The sequence below is a fragment of the Apteryx rowi genome, unplaced genomic scaffold, assembly GCF_003343035.1.
Source record: "Apteryx rowi isolate R43461 unplaced genomic scaffold, aptRow1 scaffold_560, whole genome shotgun sequence".
Taxonomy (NCBI): Eukaryota; Metazoa; Chordata; class Aves; order Apterygiformes; family Apterygidae; genus Apteryx; species Apteryx rowi.
The window spans coordinates 404,635-423,847 of NW_020450828.1; the positions used below are offsets into that span (position 1 = coordinate 404,635).

General features: G+C 38.3%; 1 protein-coding gene across 4 annotated transcripts in view; it reads left to right on the forward strand.

Moving 5' to 3' along the window:
* Window positions 1-15,564, forward strand: part of LOC112973713 (N-acetylated-alpha-linked acidic dipeptidase 2-like) — a 32,700-nt gene extending 17,136 nt beyond the window's left edge. For 2 of the 4 annotated variants that reach the window (XM_026081931.1, XM_026081934.1), the window contains 7 exons: window positions 2,153-2,220; window positions 6,247-6,338; window positions 7,770-7,860; window positions 8,536-8,800; window positions 12,151-12,232; window positions 13,481-13,573; window positions 15,248-15,564. In XM_026081931.1, the coding sequence (XP_025937716.1) occupies window positions 2,153-2,220; window positions 6,247-6,338; window positions 7,770-7,860; window positions 8,536-8,800; window positions 12,151-12,232; window positions 13,481-13,573; window positions 15,248-15,437 (881 nt within the window). In that variant the 3' untranslated portion in view covers window positions 15,438-15,564. Of the gene's footprint in view, window positions 1-2,152; window positions 2,221-6,246; window positions 6,339-7,769; window positions 7,865-8,535; window positions 8,801-12,150; window positions 12,233-13,480; window positions 13,574-15,247 lie in introns of all 4 variants that reach the window. The other 2 variants (XM_026081933.1, XM_026081932.1) reach the window with 2 other exon arrangements.
* The last annotated feature ends 3,649 nt before the right edge of the window (window positions 15,565-19,213 follow it).

Here is a 19,213-nt window from a genome sequence, read left to right on the forward strand (position 1 = left end):
CTGTCACCTGTGCTTTGGTTTGGCTGTGCAGAGAGTTAATTATGTATTATGGCAGGGCTCTTCTAGAAAAATAAGGACTCGAGTGTTTCCCAGAAAGATGACCCACCATTATTGCTCTCACTATGCCCTTCAAATTCTGTGAAGGATCTAGCGTGCAGGCATGCTGGTTAGAAACTGGATTTTGGATGTTGAGGCCAGCACAATGACCTAAATTGGAATAATGAGGACAGTATCCCTCTCAAATTATTTTGAGTTTTGTTATAAAAGGGCTTCATTTGCCATTGTATGTGCTGAAATAAGTCAGTGGAGTCCCATGAAGCTGTCCTGCATCATGACACCAGCTGCTTAGGACATTGCTCTTCCCATGTTAAACCCAACTTATTTGGGCTTGCTGTGTGTGAATACAATGTGTATTGATAGGCATATTTAAGAAATCCTTTTTTCTGTCAACTGAAGATTCTATCTGTCACAAAGGGATTGGAAGGAAACAAAAAACCAAACTGAGTTTCTAAATGCTGAGTTGATGTTGGGGTATAGGGAGGGAAGAACTGTTCTTTCAATTATGCAGCCTACATGCTGTGTAAAAAGTAGAGCAGAATTTCATGCCTAGAAGATCTCATGGATGAAATAATACCTTTACAACTGCTTATTATTCTCAGCATGGATGGTAACACATATTTTTTAGCTGATTTGGAGCCAACATACTGATGCATTAACAATTTGCTTCTGAAACTTGATTGTTCAAACATGTCTCTTACTTTATGCATTAAAGAAAATGTGAAAGCAAAAAAAAAAAAAAACGTAATAAGGAAAAAGAGCACCATGCTTCAATGTACTGTTTTAAGTATCTTAGCCATTTTTCACTTGACTCTAAAAATTAAAATCTCTGGTAGAGCTATGGCATTCATATACTCTGGTGATTATTTTGTTTATCATCACACATTCTCTACAGTGTTTCTTGTGCCATGTTTTGAATGGCAAATTATTTCTATTTATTGTTCTTTGGCACTAAAAAGAGAAATAGTGGATCATCCTTTTGAGCATTTTTGTGACTCTAATTTCCAGTTCTCAAATACAGACTCTCCTTGGAAACATCAGTAATGTTACCTAGTACTTTTTCTGTCATTATGGGAGGGGCTGTAATTGTCAGTCTAGTCCTTTTATGAGTATGTGTTGTGCAAAGGATGACCCATTAGTCTACAGCCATATCAAAATCTATCAACAGTGTTATCTGATAGCTTATGCTTTATTATGGCAAAGCCTTCTCACCCCTCTTTGTTTTAGTCTGTATGTGAGGGGAGATGTGTTTTCCCAGCTGCTGTTAGGTGGCTGTASTCTATAGAGAAGACTGCTTTATACTCCTGCCTGCTTCCAAAATGGTAATAGTTTCTTTTGGATGGAGCCCTTTCTGCTAACTTTGGCATGAGAGACTCCAGCTAACTTTACACAACCCTCAGGCAATATGGAAACTTCATGGGTGTAAAGTGTAGAAGCCAGAGCCTGGTGGTATAGGGGAGGTTTAGAAGAGAATGGATGAAAGCATTACTCTTCATCTATGTTGCCTTCTGTCTGGGTGAAGTTTAGTTCTGAAATACAGAAAGCCAAGTGTCTTGCAAGCCTCAGAAGATGTCCTGTCTTCCAGTTACAGTCAGTGAAAGCATTCAGAAAGACCTCTTTATTATAAAAGAAATAGCTGCTTTGAAAGTCTTAAAAAGTGTTGTAAGGAGTATGTCCTTCCTCTGGCACAGTTCCTGAATGCACTCGCTTTATTTTTAACAACTTCTTTTTATAGGATGTTTCTAYTGCCTTGTGTTTAACACAAGCTTTGGGGAGCATGTGAATGAAAAGTGCTTGCAGCAAATGAAGGATAGTTGGGTGTATTTTAGACCTATGGGAAGGCTCAATTACGTTACTGTATTGGTACTGTATCCAGTGCATCATTGTCATTTAGAGGCAGTAGCTTACACCACGTGACCAAATAAACAGTCTGCTTCTGTATATATTCTGATGCAAGATCTACAATTTTTATCTTAGAGTCAAGGAGAGGTTTGTCTAAGAAAGGACTTCAGGGCTTAATCCATTAAGAAGATAATGCTACTTATCCCAACTGGTATGTAAGGGGAAGATTTCTGTGTCTGTGTTTCATTTTCAGGCAACTACACATTACGAGTTGACTGCACCCCCCTTCTCTACAAACTGGTGTAYAATCTGACAAAAGAGGTACAAAATCAGAGTATCTATTGTTTGTGACTTTCTGATAATGTAAAACTGCAAGTTTATTGGATATCATATCTTATGGCTGGGCTGGAAGAATCTTGATCCCACCAAAATCAATGGCAAAACTTCCCCTCAGTGGTATACAGTCCAGGCTCACAGCTCTTCAGTGTTCTTTGAAAGACTGAAAGGTATATCTAACCTAACTGGAATATTATTTGCAATATAGTATAAAAACAGAATAAAGACAAGATAATAAAATACTCAAGTTAGATCAATTGTCAAAAGGGGTAAGGAAATTCAAGGAAATAAATTGTGTTTTACATTTCGAGTGCAGAACAGAATCTGTTTCTTTCCATGTTGGCTTGCTACCTTTTTTCCGGTCTGTTTGTTCCTTCTAAATCTTCTCCATCTCTTCCTGAGACCTTGAGATACTGTGGTATCAAAAGATTGAGTGGGTTTTACTACAAGGACAGGTGTACGGATTTGCTTGACTACAAGTGATCTCGTTAGGTATCCTTCACTTTTACCTCTCRGAATGAATACTCATAAGGCTGCAAGACTGGGACCCGCTAAGGCATGAAACTTTATTGACTGCCTAAGGAGTTAACCAGATTAGGCATCTAGCATGAGCCATTGCACTATCCTCAGGAGTGAGCATGGGCCAGCACTATCCTCAGATCTGCATTCATCTCGATTAACTGAAGGCATCTGTGTCTCAGTTAAGCAGCTCAGGCTTCTTTTAAAGGCAATGGCTAGAAATAGGTGCCTTTAGAATGAGATTTATCTGACCAAATGTGGTTGTCCACTCTTGTACATACAGACCTCTCAAAGTACCTTTTTTCCTGATAACTATTAAGGGAGCAGAATCTGTGCTGTAACTGCATTTGGTCAGATGGTTCCAGGTATTAGGGTCCCTTCTTATAAGAATTGCATTCATTCTGAGCTGTTTTCAAATGCCATACATTTTGTTTTAACACTGGAAATGCCTTGGTGTGGATCTGGGGTAATTTATCAATGCTATTCCTGTGTTTTTCTTTTCTTCTCTACGTTTTATTTTCTTATCAACTCATTTTATCTTACTCTTTCTCCCTTTCAGAGGACGAAGCTGTATTTGTTCAGAKTTTAGCCATGACACTTTACACACTGAAGGGCAGTCTGTTTCACCTGTGAAAATTTCTGTGTCCCTAGTRCTGCAGGGCCCTGGTTAGAACAATTTACTTTCCCTCCGCAGCAAGCCACTTATCCAGGGATCCRTATATCTGCAAAAGATAAGCAGAGTAAAAATGCTCAGGGCTAAAAATACTACCTTACTCTTTGATCTCAAGTCCACGTTCAATACTGACTTTGGGTAGAAAACTTCCATTAAAGTACCGTATGAAATCCTTGAGAGACTTGCTTTTTTGAAAATGTTCCTGTTCAGTGTCATTTAAGCTTTTAACAGCAGAAATGTAATATAAATAATAGAAAGCCTGACAACTACTCCRTAATTCTGTACTGTTTCCTTGCTAAAGAGTTCCTAAGAAGTACATTATATTCATGCATATACTTCATTGATTCATTATTAAGGGGATGTGTTTATGGTAGAGAGTTGTCAGTGAAAAGTCTGACTATTCCCTGAGTTCCTTAAAGCCACTGTTGGAACATTCTGATTCTCTGCTTCTCTCTGCTTTTTGTACTCATTCAAGGAGCACTTTTCTCTGTTTTCTTCTGTCATTTTGTTTCTCCAAAGAATCTCATTTGCAGTGTTTTTTTTCTTATTATTCATATTTTTTCAGTGTCTCTCTAAATAAATTTGAGATAATCCTTTCCACATTCTTCTAGCATAGCACTTTCCTAACTTTTTTTTACTGTTAAATCTGGGACCACCTCTCACCTTTATTAAAAATGAATTCACCGCCCAATTTCTACAATGCTTAGACACTGTAGTTTTCATTTCCTAATCATCTTTAATTTACCAGTGTCTCCATATTACCAGAGACCTCCAGTGATCAGGCTGTGAAACCTTTCTCTAGAACAGTTATACTCGAGAACACTTATGTTTTGATAGAYTCTGGGAGAGAAGTTAGGGATACTTAACTAGGGATGCATTTAGGGATGCATTTGTTTTTAGAAAGCATTGGGAAACTAGATGTACACAGCAAGGCCTCAACCCTTTAAGTCTTTGCATATCTTGGTAGTCAGTCTCTTGAACAGCCAGAAGTCCTGTGCACCTCAGGAAGTCTCAGTTTAATAGAAATGGAACTGAAATGTTCCCTGTACTTTGCATTGGGCTTTTTCATGGGATTGAATTTCATTCAGAAAGCCCAGTATACAAAAGAACGTTAGTGTAGATGTGGGTGGAAATTATATATGTCTGAAGGAAAGTGATTTTTGTTCACATTAAAAAGTCCAACCTAGCACACCCATCCCAAGATCTCTTTTCTCTTCTTGGTTTTGAGTGAGCCACTTCTCACCAAAACATGCAGGGTACATGCTGTGCTTAGGGAGTTCTGCACTTAAAATGTGGTCCTCAGCATGCAGATGGGATGTTTAGCTCTTGGCAGTCTTTTCTGGCCCTGCTCTACCACTAGGCTTTTGGTAGTCACCAGCCAGCATCTGCAATAGTCCGACTCCAATTCCCATGTTCTATTCATCACTTTTTACCTTGTTTTTATATTTATGGAACTCTGCATCTCCTCTTKAGGTAGTAGTGAGCTTACATTGATTCTAGATTTGGATCTAAGTCAGTGCAAATAGTATGTTTTACTAGGCTCTCAATGTTGTATGGAAAAGCTGACCAATGGATTTTACATAACCAGAGTTGTCAGAATAACATCTCTGCCAGAGCATGGAGTACTTCTATTCCCATATGTCAGAGTTCAGCTTGCTTTTATGAATGTGCCATTTTCAATTTAGCCCTAGAACTTGACTAAAATGCCCTGGAAATGACAGCAGCCAAGCAGTTACTTCACAAACTTGTTATTTTTCTGCTAGCTGCTGCCATAATCTGAGGTCAGAACTCCTAGGATTTTCAAGTGGAAGTCTGTGTATTTTTCAATGCAAAATTTAAGTCCTTACAGTACCATGCAGCCGTTTGCTTTGGCCATGCACATTTATGCTTTGTATTTGTTAGAAAGAAAAAAAAGAAAAGAAAAGAAAAGAAAAAAAAAATCCCAATCCTCCGCCCATCACAACCAATTTTATATTTAAAGGACCTTGCCTGGCTTCAGCCATAGCTATTAAAGACTGGTAAGTGTAACTGGAGACCAGGGTCCAGAGTGTTCGATTGATTTGTAGCTCTGCCACATATTTCCTAGCAGCTGTGGTCAACTAATTTTGTACTATTTCGTAGTTTTCCCATCAGTATGATGGATGTACTAATGATACTTATCTTTTCTAAAATGTTTATGCTGCYTTCCATGTTTTTAAGGCAGAGATGGGAACTGCATTTGTACATATAGTGTCTTGCACAATGGGACTCCAGTCTTCATTGACTCCCCTTGGCACTGCTGTAATATAGTTAATGACTGTTTTTGACCCTTCCTTCTAGCACAATTCCTTTGTAGCTTTCCTATAGCAGAAAGCAGTCACATTTCAGGCTCAGCCTGTTGAGAGAATATTAGTGCAGCATGGGGCAAACCTCCAATGGCTTAGGGCTTTCTTCTTCCCTTGCCTGTGGAAAAGAACACACCTGGAGCAGCCTGGTAGCTGAAGCAGCTCCATAGCACTATGTATGTATATGCATATGTAAATACATAGTGCTATAATAAGGTGTGAAGAAGTCATAGAAATCCCCAGGATTCTTCTAATTTCCCCCAGAAAATGAAGGGCTCCAGCTAGTGTCCTGTCTGTGGATGGTTCCCAGTGCCTGTGAGAGGGTGTTCACAGTTGGGATCCATAAGGGTAGGTAATGAAGGTAAATAGTGTAAGACTACTGGCTTGCACAGCAATCCTTTAGATTAAGAATGATTCAGATAGATAGCTGTAAGGCTCTCCTTTGAAACTGAATGGAATTAGGGGTATTAGAGATTATCATCTTTTCCTCTCCAGATTTCAAGCCCTGATGAGGGTTATGAAAGTAAGTCTCTTTATGAAAGCTGGCTTGAGAAAGACCCTGCAACTGAAAATAATAGTTATCCCAGGTAAGCTATTAATCTGTTTTTTCCTTCTTAGTACTTGCATCATATCATAGCATGGCTACTCTCCAGAATTTTTCAAGAGGTGCTGTTGATGACAGTAGTACAAAACCTTTTAGTGCAGGGTGACTCTCTAACAATATCTTTTACAATAAAATAAAATCTTATGACTATTTTTTTTAAACCCACATTGGTGACATCTATACCCACTGCAAAATGAAACCTCACACTCTTTAAAGGCCTTTTATTAATGGAAAAATAAAAGGTTTGGAAAGCAATTATAGAAGTGAAGGGCAGGGAAAGAATTCAGAATATAGTTTAGTCACCCTAGTAGATCAGATAATATCAAGATTGTTAGGATAAGCAAATGTTTTTTTTGAAAGAAACTGCCTAGAACTGTAATTAAAAAGCTCTCATGATACTTACGYTTTGTTTATACAATGGAGATAGATGTAATACATTATAAATCTATATTTGAAGGTATTAAAACTTCAAGACATTCTTGAGCTTGTGATTGGTAGAGCTAAATCTTACTCACAATGTAGCATTACTCATGTAAGGTAAATAGAATGGGCCCTCATGTGATTTGACTAAAATGCTCTGTATATATGACCCTATCTTTCAGGCCTTGGTAACATGAATTTCTAGATTCATTAGACTGAGTAAGATTTCTCCCTGTGTAAAAACCTCCAGATTTGGCCATTCTCAGCTGATGCAATTAGTTTCTTGCAGTAATTTATACTAGCAACTTTCACTAGGTTGTTTTTCTTTTTTAGATGGGAAGCATCAATTATTTTCCTGACTAAACATTTAAACTTAAAACTTAACAAAAAACTTAAATAAATATTTAAGAATGTTACATTTATCTCTATTATTGTTGTTACTTGTTTTCTTTTCCTCTGTCTTGCCACATCTACCCAGTAGATGGCAATATTTACTTTTAAGTATTGAATGCTAATTGTGTCTTCTGCAGTGGAAATTATTTACCAGGCTTTGACTGTACTGTAGAATACGTTAAGGATATAAACACATCTGTCTTTACATACATTGCTTTCCAACTCGTATTAGTTTGGAAATAGACAATTAATATTTTAAGATTGCAGAGGCTTATCTGATGCAATTCTACAGCTCTCGTGATTGACGGTGCCCACATTGTGTGCTTTTTTTCTAATGTGGTCAGTGTCATCATCAGGGTTACTGCCTGTTAGAGTCAAAGATCTTCCTAGTAATACTGGATGCTGGTTTAGTGTGTTGGACTAAAATCAGTTAGACAAATTAGGATTGCCACTTGTCTGGTCTCTGATCTTACTAGTGTCCCTGTAGTACCATGCAGAAGCCTTGACCTCCATTTGTTTGAAAATCTGCATTTTGCTTAAATTACTACCCTATTATAAAATAAGTATTCTTACACAGACACGTTTTCTTTCCTGCATGTAGAATAAACAAACTAGGATCAGGCAGTGATTTTGAAGCCTACTTTCAGCGACTGGGAATTGCATCAGGCAGAGTTCGTTATACCAAGAATAGGGTAAGTGGTCTAAACTGCTTGAAGAAGTTTGATAGTGCTGAGCAGCTGTCTTTTAAAAGCAGTTATTCATAATTAATGTAATGCTGAAATTGAAAAAAACTTCAAAGAATCTTTGACTGTTTTGTATATCAGTGCCATCTTTTAATTTAGCAAAAAACCTAAAAGCTTGAAGAATAAAYGTGTTGGAGTGATGTGTACATTCTATAGGCTGTCTAGTTCACAGAAAGATATTTATAGAGTCTGAATGGAAATGTAGACTTCATCCCACCGTACTATTAGTAGCACCCATAGTATACACATTTTCCTTGATTCTGTTCAGAAAAAAACTGCACAATATCCAAGGGGGCTATGATTAAGGATCTCTGCTATCCCAACCCCCTGGACTCTTTTCATTTTTGATGTAGAGTGTACATCTGTGTACAGTGGAGCTGAAGGCAGGTCAGTGCAGATGAAGGGAAGGAATCCTGCTCAGTTTGTCTTATGTGACAGTCCATAGATTAAGGTTGTTTTAGTTTCATAAGATGAACATAGAAAAATGGGAAGGATAGAAAATTGTGCTCTGTACTTTTTTTGATTTGGGAATTGTGCAAAACATCTTAGTCTTCATATGGTCAATACATCCCTTAACTACAGTTAGAATACAGGGCAGTGACAAATTTACTTGTTCTTTTTCAGAAAGCAGACAAATTCAGCAATTATCCCGTTTATCACACTGTGTATGAGACCTTTGAGTTAGTGGAAAAATTTTATGACCCCACCTTCAGGAAACAGCTAACAATTGCCCAGTTACGAGGCAGACTGGTTTATGAACTTGCAGATTCCTACGTCATTCCTTTCGACTGTCGAGATTATGGAGAAGCCTTAAAAGGATATAGTAACAGAATTTATAAATTGGCCAAAAAATATGAAGAACAACTGAAAACTTATGAAATATCATTTGGTAAGTAATACCCACAGCAGTATTTTTTGAGCATAGCAATTAGGAATATGAATATAGAAGCACGATATACCTGTTATATTTCTAAATCTGAATTCCTGCCTTTTATGTTTCAATTATGCCGTGACAATAAAGAAAGAGCTCTCCAAGAAATTTCATTGGTGTAATACATTATTGTCCAGATGAGATGGTTCTAATAATTTTCATGCATATTATTAATTATTTACATTATTATATGGCTCATGAGCAGTCATGGACCACAGCCAAAGGCAGAATGTGGTCTTGTCCAGGACCAGGTACTTTTTTCTATCTTAAAAAAGAAGACAGGCTCAACATTTAGGGCTACTGGCTGGAACTTGGGAGACACAAGTGCCCATCCCTCCTCAGCCAAGGACTTAATCTGACTTGGGGCAGCTTCCTTATTGTCTCTATGCCCAGCTACCTGCTTTAGGTGATAGAAGCACTTCTCTATCACTTCTGCATAAATACATTCATTTGTTGAACACTTGAACACATTGTAATGAGGCATATAACATAAAGAGGCTGCAGAGCACTCTGGGTCACAGGCTAGTGTAGCTTCCACAGTCATTTCCTTTCTCTCCCTATCTCTCTTCTTTTTCTTGCCTCATTCACACCTTGTGTTTTTGTACCTAGGATGATTTTCAGTCAGTCTAATCCCAGTTGGCATCTAGTAAGCCCATGGTTTGGAGATTTAGCCTAGCTTTTTAGAGGTGCAGTAATCTCTAAAGCTATGTGAAAAATTAAAACTATCTCAGATTGAATCCTCATTTGGAGAAAATCAAAAACATAATTAAAACCTTCTTACAATGGGCCTAGGTTAAAAATTCTCAACAAATTTTTAAAGGTACTTGTTTTGTAAAAGGCCACTCAAGAGAGAGGAAGCCTTATGTCATTATCTGGTCTGAGATTTTGCATAGTACAAGGATTTCTTTCAGTAAATTCTTGTGTGAACAGTAGCATATATTTTAGAGAAACATCATGTCTGGATTTTCCACTTCCATTAATGGAAAATCTGCCATTTTTTTAATTAAATCATTCTGATGATAAATATTTTCATTGTTTGGGTTTTATTCTCATTTAAAATTCAAATTTGTCCAACTTCATCTTCCAGCAAATGCATCTGTCTTTGTTCGTTTGTCAACTAGATTTTAGAAGCTATCATCTTTTTTTTGGAATTTTTGTTCCCCAAGTACCACTTAACCCTCTCCTCAATAACTTTATAGACATGGCACTTTGAACCATTTATTACAAGGCATGTTTTCCAGTATTTTATTATTTTCATGGCTCTTCTCTGATATCTGATCATCTTTAGATTAGTTCTTAATTAAAATTTTACCTTTTTATTTTTCATTTTATTCTGTTGCACCAGAATGCATTGCAATGTGTGGATGGTTTTTGCAATACTGTGAAAATTAAAATTCATTTCACTCAGCATTTTCATGGGATTGCCTATGGTCAATACCGAATGACAGAAAACTCTAGATTAAGCCTGAATAAGTAAGTCACACAATTGTCTTTGAAAATAATAGCTATAATAGATAAAGCTTTTCTATTTGCCTTTGGATTCACATTTCAGCTGCTCCTCTGCTCCTCTGCAGTGAAGGCTGGAAACCCTTTTTCAAGAAATATTTTCATTTACTCATATGCTATCAGGAACTAAGGTTTACAGGAAAAAAGAAATGTTGTGTTAATAATATTTTCTAAAATAACCAAAACTGACAGCACTGAATAGCTAGTGAACATGAGCACAAATTCTTCTAGATATTTTCAGGTGACCTTTCTTTTTTCTCTTAAACCCCCTCCTCCTGCGTCTGAAATATAATCCGTTACCACAAGATAGCCATGATACTAACAAGGGCAGAACTCTGTCCTCTAGCAAACTTATATCTATTACCCTGTGGAAATGCACAGTTGTGGACAAGTGTAAAATTCTCACTCTCACAAGGTGACCTCGGTCTCTAAACACTGCAGTCTATAAAAAGGTTGCAGGAGTAAAATCTGTGCCTGAAATTATGTAAACTAAACAAAAATGTTAATACAAGAACAAATAAGTTTAAGGTGGTAATGAGTCAAAACATTTGCTGTAAATCAGAAGAACAAATGAGACTGTAGAACAGCTTTCAACAGGGCTCTTGGGAACAGCGAGCCTAAGTGATTTTTTAAAACTGTTCGTTGAATTTATAAATATTTGTAGGTCATGGTTGCCCATAGGCAACTAGATGTAGGAGATGACCCGATCATATGTGCCATGTTCCTGTAGGATCAAAGAGACGGAAAGCTGGTTTATCTGAGGTTTTCTGAAACTTGTGAGCAAAATGTGCAAGTTGTAAAACTTCCTTCTATGTAATGGACTTGTGGTTTTGGTAAGGTCAGAAATTCTTCTCCCCATACTGTCCACCTTTTTCCTGTTCTACAAAAATTAATTGTAGAAATTGACATTTTTGCCCAGGTCTGTTTCAAACAGACCCTTCCACAGAAAAAATGTCACAGCTGCTGTCATTAGCAGAAAGTTCTGCTGCTGCTTTGGCTAAGTTGGTACACAGGGCTTGGATATACTGCCAGGGACAGAGCAGGAAAAAGCAACTGAACTTACCTGCTAACCATGTTGCTCCACATAATGAGGCATAACAGGCAAAATCCTGGGCCTTGAGTAGCGGAACTGTGGGATGGCAGAGCTACCTTGTAGTCTCTAACTGTAGGGCAAGCATGCAGCAAGCATTGGACTTCTCGATACATGTGGCAACTGTTGCCTTCACTAGCTACTTTAAAGCTACCTTGCCTATTGTTGTGCACCATGGCAATCACTTCTTTTACGTCTCTGTTAATACTATTCAGTATGCATATCATACTCATCTGGTGTGATATGAATAGAAAATGTTTGATGTTCGAAAAGGAAAATCCTGCTGTCCTTGAACAGCCTGGGGGAAGAGCTAGAATTTTTGGCCTAAGTCAGGCTTCTTTAACTAAACGCTGCAGTGCATCACTTTATTAAAAATGAAACTGCAGTGTCTTCCACTTGCAATTCCAGCCTGTCTTTTCCTTGTCAGGGAGAGGCCAGATGTATACCTGAGAAAGCTTTACCAAGTATTCTGCTTTGTTGTTGGCATAGTTGCTCAAGGTCTTGCCTATTATTACTAATAGTGCAGCTCTTTAGAAGTCTGCAGTAGAGAAACTAATGAATTCTGGAAAAGACAACAAAATTAATAAAATTATAACAACACCAACAAAAGTATTTATCCCCCCCGCCCCTCCTGCCCGACCCCGGGCAACTGAAAGATATATGTAGTTCAGCAAATACTCTGAAATTTTGCAAAAGATCTTTCCTTTTCTAGATTCACTTTTTTCTGCTGTGGCGAATTTCTCAAAGGCTGCTACTGAGTTTCATAGGAGACTTGAACAAGCTGACATGAATGAGTAAGTTTGAAGAAAAAATATATATTCATTTTAACACAGTTCCATCTATAGTCTTTCCTTTCCCTATCCAGTGGCATTCCTGAAGCCCTTAGACCTTGGTTAGGGAAAGGAAGAAAAAAAGACCCACTGAAGTCAGTGCTAGTTCCATCTGAGAAAAGACTACAGGGTTTGCTTTTAGTGTAGTCAGCATTTCTGCTTTCTCCTCACTCAGCTTTTAGCCATCTTAATGATATGATTAGTTGTTCTGATTCCCTTTATACTGAGTAGAGTGAAATTTGTATTTTGAAGGGCCAGTTCATCACATCTGCCTTAGATACCCAGAGCAGCACCTCTCACTCCAATGACTACACAAGGAGTCTAGTTGACTAGCATAGACTAGAGCCCTCAAACTCTGAGACATGTAATATCTAAGATGAATTCTGCCTTCGATGATGAAGAGTATCAGCTGAAGAGCTTATTACTAATATAAATTTGTCATTTAAATTGTCATAATAAATGGAACAGCAGGTACTAGAGAAAGTTAATGTGGGATTGAGCTCTCTATTTAGACACCTATACTTGGGTGCTGTAGGTGACACCACTATTCACACTCTCAGATCTAGATGGCCCAGTCAGTGGAGCCTGGTGGGTGACTTAGTTCATCCTTAAAGAAACAGAGTGCTCCAGAGTGTCCAAGACATCCACATGGGGCTTGCAAACCTATGGGCTCTATGGGACTCCCATGCCCCTCAGGTGCAGTGGCTGGAGGCCATGTGCTCCTAGGCACCTACTATGGTACCAGATAGTTATGTTTAGGAAGCTGAATCCCATCCTTACTGGCTGGTCAGCTGCATTACTCTATAGGCTCCATGTAATAGAGTGGGAGCTTAGACATCTGGCTTCCAGGGATACACTTGAATCCAGGTATCTTCATCTTTACCTAAATCCCACCCTTCCTGTCCACTCTGTTAAGCAGGATCTTCCAAGTGCCATTTAGTACTAAATAGGTTTCTGTTGCTATCTTAAAGTCTCCCATTTCATTTCACATCTCACAAAGTCCTGTAGTTGAGTTTTGCAAATCCTAACACAGAAATCCTAATGCATTAGTGTAGCATGTATTGAATATTTCAGTTTGCAAAACCTCATCTTGTCGCAAAATGCAGACCATCTTTTTCATTTTTCTGTCTGAAGAAAAGGAAAACTGTTTGAATTAAACTGAACAGTCATATTTCTTCAGTATGTGAATTTCTCTGTCTCCATTTTCTGCAGTCCAGTTGCAGTGCGAATCATAAACGATCAGCTGATGTTTATAGAAAGAGCTTTTATTGATCCTCTTGGCTTACCAGGCAGGAAATTTTACAGGTGAGGCAACAAGTTACATAACCAACTGTCTGAGGCACTGTGTTTTGGTAAGTCAATCCCACCCTGACTGGCTGGTCAGCTGAACTGTTGTGTAGGCCTTTTGTAGGCCTTATAGCTTGACAGATTCTGTTTTAGGCACAACCCAGTGAGTAGAGGACTTTGTTTATAACCTCTAAGGAGACCTCTTTGCCTGCATCAGCCTTGTAATGCCTAGTTCCCATTCTTGGGTCTGGCACTCTATATTTATTAGCCAACCTACTCTGAATTTTCTTTGCAAGTATGTATTTCCACTTCTGTTATAACTAGTTCTTTTAAACCTGTATCAAGTAAGGATTTAGTGGCAAATCAACTATTTGGAAAGAAAGAAGAAAAGAGTACAGTAAAAAGGAGAAGAGAATAAGAACAGTTTTGTAGTGAGGGTGAGGTGAAGAGAGAAGTCAAGAAATGAGACTCAGGAGAGTGACCTTTGAGCACAGGATAGATAAAGGCCCATTAAAGCTGTGCTGCAGGGTCTCATCTGTCCCAGCTTTGGCTGCTTCTGTAGATGTTCCTATTAGCTGAAGTCCTTGGCTGTTTTTTCCTTTACATTTTGTCTCTCYAAGCACGTTGCCCTGGAGAAAGATAATGTTTGGTGCATCACTGGTGCACCTTCTAGAAGTGCAGTGCATTTATCAGTAACATTTGACAGAAGCTAGCTTTCAGTGTCAGGTATGTGACTACCTCATTTTACTCTCAGTATCCCCCTTTTCCTAATGACTAGATATATCTGACTCACTGATGGCTTCCACACCAAGCCAGAAGTCCCTTAGGCACGTAGAATTCAGAATCATCCTCTTCCTAGGATTAACTGTCTGTCAGGCTTTTGGAAGAATGAAATGGTTGTTTTCTAGAAGTTCTTCTCCTTGGGCGTTTGTTAGGGTATCATTTAGAGCTGGTCAGAGGATTTTTTTCTTGCTAGCTTGCATTTATTAATTTAGTTTTAGTATTTGTTTTGATTTGGGGGGCATCTTTTACATGATGCAAATGTGCTTTATTACTTCATATGAGCCAAAACACTTTAAAAACATGGCTGCAAATATTTTTTCATAAAAAAAAAAAGAATTCAAAATTAAACCATGGTTTGCCCACTTTAGTTCCAGTATAATCACTTCTTATCCAGGAGATCTGCAGAATTCATGCTCTTCTCAAGTATCCTCCCCTATTTTTTGTCCCCCTCTTTTCACATTCCTTTTGCAGATCTGCCTAGCATCATTCCAACTGTTTAGTTATTTTCTGAGGCTTCTATTCCAGTTCACTCAGTGTATACCCATCGCTGGGTTTGTTCCCTGTTCTACTTGACTACCACATTTGTTCAACTGATGCGTTGAGCTCCCCTCTGCAAAAGCTTAACATGGCTTCAATCCTAAATAGACAAATGCAGTGCCTCTTCCAAGGAGAAGGCTATCTGTTTTAAATCTGTCCCCTTTCCTATCGATTTTGTCCTAAGRGTTGGTTCATGCTGTCTTTTTAAAGATAGGTCCCCCCAGATTTCCTGTATATTTAGTGAGTGCTGATCTTCACGTGATTCCCAGCTGCTCTGTGTAGCACACAGATTTACACAGTTCCCTGCAATGAACACGCACTCTGTCAATAATTACTTTTATTTACTATACCTTCATTTTTTTCTTTCCCCAGACATGTCATCTTTGCTCCGAGCAGTCACAACAAGTATGCTGGAGAGTCCTTCCCAGGAATCTATGATGCCATGTTTGATATTGAAAGCAAAGCAGATCAGCCTGGAGCCTGGGAAGAAGTAAAGAGGCAAATTTCCATTGCAACTTTCACTGTGCAGGCAGCAGCAGGGACGCTGAAAGAAGTAGCATAGGATGATGCTTTTGAAAAGCTCAGTCAAACAGCAAAGTCTAAAGTTGACTGTAGTGGTCCTACTATAGCAACACAGTCTCTTCTAACTGCYTACTGTTTCTCAGTTTCCAACCTTCTGAATGCATGCAAGTGTTCTGTTAGGATGAGCAAGAGCTTTGCGTATCAAAGAACTCCTGAGCTAGAAATTACTGCTTCTCTGATACTGGCAAAACTGTAGCTTTAAGAAAAACACCACATGGAAGCAAAGTTTTGAGGAGGAAAAAAACAGTCAGTTCACAATTAGATTTTTTCTGAAGAATCTGCTGATTTTGAGGTCCTGATTTTTTGGATGTACAATTACAAAACCAGTTATTTGCATAGGTATCTGCAAATCTTGTCTGTAGCAGTGATCAACAGCAAACATTTCAAAGAAAAATWTCAGTGCTCAGCAAATATATTTTTCTTTTTCTAACAATGACTTCTATAATGTAAGACACTGAAGCCATTTCTTCATTTTAGAGTCCCTTTTGTAGGGCTGGTGAGGGCTCATTATCCTGATTTGCTTTCTTTTCTTGAAAAAAACCCACATATATACAAATATATATATATATATATATATACATACATATATGTAGAGGCCCTCCCTCTGAAGGGAGCCAAAGGGCTACTAGACATGCCTGATCATCAGAGAACACAGCTGTTTTTATGCAGAAACCTGATTTCTCTGCATTTTACAGAGAGACTCATGAACACTGAGCGTCCACCCCTGTGAAAATCACTGTGCACCTCCCTCCTTTATTTGCACTTCAGAAATCACAGACTAGGGGATAACAGAGAACTGATTTTCCTGCTCCTTCTGAAATTTTCACTAGTCCCACAGCAGTGGCAGTTGTTGTTCCTTTTTCCCTGGGAGAGCTATAGCTATTTCATGCAGAGATGTCGCCTTCCAGCTGAGGGAGAGGGAGGACATCATTGTCACTGCCCAGGCTGATACTAGTGACGGCTGTGAGAAAAGGGGGTGGAACTTGCAGCATGTCTTTTTTGATTGCCTCAGGCTTGAGTTCATGCCATAGTTCTGCCTTCTAATAAGAGCTGAAGTAAGTTTGCATTAGGAGCTGCGCATACATTCAAAGAGAAACTCAAATGCATGAAAATGATAATAGTACAAAACTCGTTAATTTACAAAAACAATGATTCTTGCTTCAGCTGACTTTTAAGTGTACTACCCATCCACTTGGGTACTAATAAAACAATAAAATAACTACTAATAAAACTGCATAAAACTGCAATAGCAACTAATAAAACTGCATAAAATTTTATTAAGTTGCATTCCAATTTGTGGGAGCTGATAATAACCAATTTTATATCTTATGTAAAATATATTGCAGTTTTTTCACAACCATAAATTGCAGCAGGCCATAGTGAGAATATTTTTTGTTTGTTTGTTTATGGGGAGTAGAAAAGATGTGGTACAAAAAAGAACAGAATTAGAGAAACAGAACAGTGGACATACATAACGGCTTCTAGGCTACGGAAAGAATTGTTCCCATCTCAAACAATGCCTTGAATCCAGCCAAGGAAACCAGAAATTACTATAGCTCAGTCCTTTAGGAAGTTGGTTTGCAGGAAAAATGCTACCAAGAAAACAGGCTTTCATTGGCATCATTTCTAATGAGCCTTTCTGAAACACGAACAGCTCTTTATCTATGGAAATTAGGCTCCTAATTTACTGTTAAAATTGCCTTTCGCAAATCAAGCCTTAGGCATGTGAGAGGGAGATAACACTCTCACAGCCCTTGCTTTCTCTCTCCCATTTAAGTGAGCAAAGTGTTTCACCAGTAAAGCATACTTTTTCAGTGCAAGTTAGTTTCAAAGCTCTGTGCCAGGGCATCTGTGTGCACTGTTTGAAGCACTAGAAAGAGATTACAGCTCACATCAGGATGAATGCRGAGCTGGAATCTACTGCTTTCTTCCTCTCCTCTACTTAACTGAGAACCATAATCTATGATTCATCATGWTCTKCTACATCTGAAAAGTATATGAAATAGCTTAAATATGTTTCCCTTCCTCTCTACTACAATCTACAGAGGGAGAGCGATACCCAAACCCTTATAAAAAAGCAAACCATGCCACTTATAAATGGCTTATACTGATTGATTTCCATAAAGTCCCAAAGCTTTGGTGTCGAAAGGATCAGTTGTTAAGAGCTAAAATTGCCTTCCATGCTTTAGTCAGTAGTATCTCATTTTCTGGGGATGGGCAACAAAGCAACTTACAGCTGTCTTCCAGCCCAAGAGCTGCTGCCTTTCAAAGTGTTTAGGGATTTTTCAGGCTCTCCTTACAAACAAACAGGTAACACTAGATCACCTACTCTCTCCTTTACAAACTGTGTTTACACAGTGCCTATACTTGGGTTCATTCACCCAAACTGACTGAAGCAATTTGGGAATCATGTAGCTGGAAGAAAAAGACACTTCAGCATTTAAAGCTGGACCAGGACTACAGAACAATTTGGCAAAATTAAACTAGAATGAAACTTGATATTTGGTTTGCTAATTGTGTCTCAGAAAATCAGTTTCAAGGGAACAGTGCCAAGAAATGTATTTATTTACTTATTTATTTCAGATTCCCTTAAGCTTGAAATATCTTTGCCTTGCCTTTGGAAAGGAAGTTGTCACAACTATCCAGTTCAGTGATGGTCAGAAAGTGGGGATAATGTACATGCTCCTTTCTGTACGTTATTATCTGTTTCATTCACAGAATGAAACATTCATCTGTATTCAATCACAACACTCATTCCTTTGCACCAAAAATTGTGGTAATTTAAAACACTTCTTCTGCATGTTGTCATTAAATAAATAAAAATCAAACAATCCCAAAACTGCCCTGCAGATCTTAGGCTTAATAAAAACTTAAGCTAATTCAATACCTTTGAAAATTAAATTGAAAAGTTTTGGGGATCAAGTGATGCCAATGCTTCTCTCAACACCCTTAACACCCTGCAATTTAGCACCTCTTCACAAGGTTGAGTCATGCATCAAATGATTGCTTGAGTGGAACGATAAAATCAGAATTTGCCTGTCCCAGTGTCCTGGTGACTGAAGTGCAAGTACACCATCAACTTATAATTTCTGATGACCGTGGCTGAAGAAGTTTCATAAATCCTCTCAAAAACTATATRGTTCAGGAGTTAGAACAGAGCATTTTGACTTGTCTGTTTTTTTGATTCAGCCAGAGCAATTTGTCAAGTCGAGGTCAAACTTTTAAATCGCTTCCGCTGATCTATCTAAAATTACATTTTTTTTAATAGTAATGAAAAATAAAATATATTGTGTAACTCAATGTAACTATTAACCCCTTCTCTCCATGGAGGAACTAACACTGCTCCTGCTCCTGTCCATGCTGTGCTTGTACCTAACAAAGCATCCGGCAGCAGGTTTAAAACAAAGGGACTCCTTACTCAATATGTGACCGCATCATGGAACTCATTGCTACAGGAGCTTGCGAAGGGTTCAGTGGGTTTAAAAGGGAACCAGATACATGCAGGTAGAACTGAGTATTCAAAAAGGGAACATGCCCAATGATCCASATGCAACTTCTGGTTCAGAAGGCCCTGAAGGTCTGGGAATTAAAACATACATATACATGAGGGGAGTAGATAAACTTGCTTTGTTCTTCTACCTTGCTTTAAGCATTTATGATAGGTTACTGGGGAAGACAGGACTTTGCACTCTCTCGGTATAGCTCTTCTCTCAACTGAATAGACAACCCCTAAAGGGCTGTTGGTGGTCCTCTACT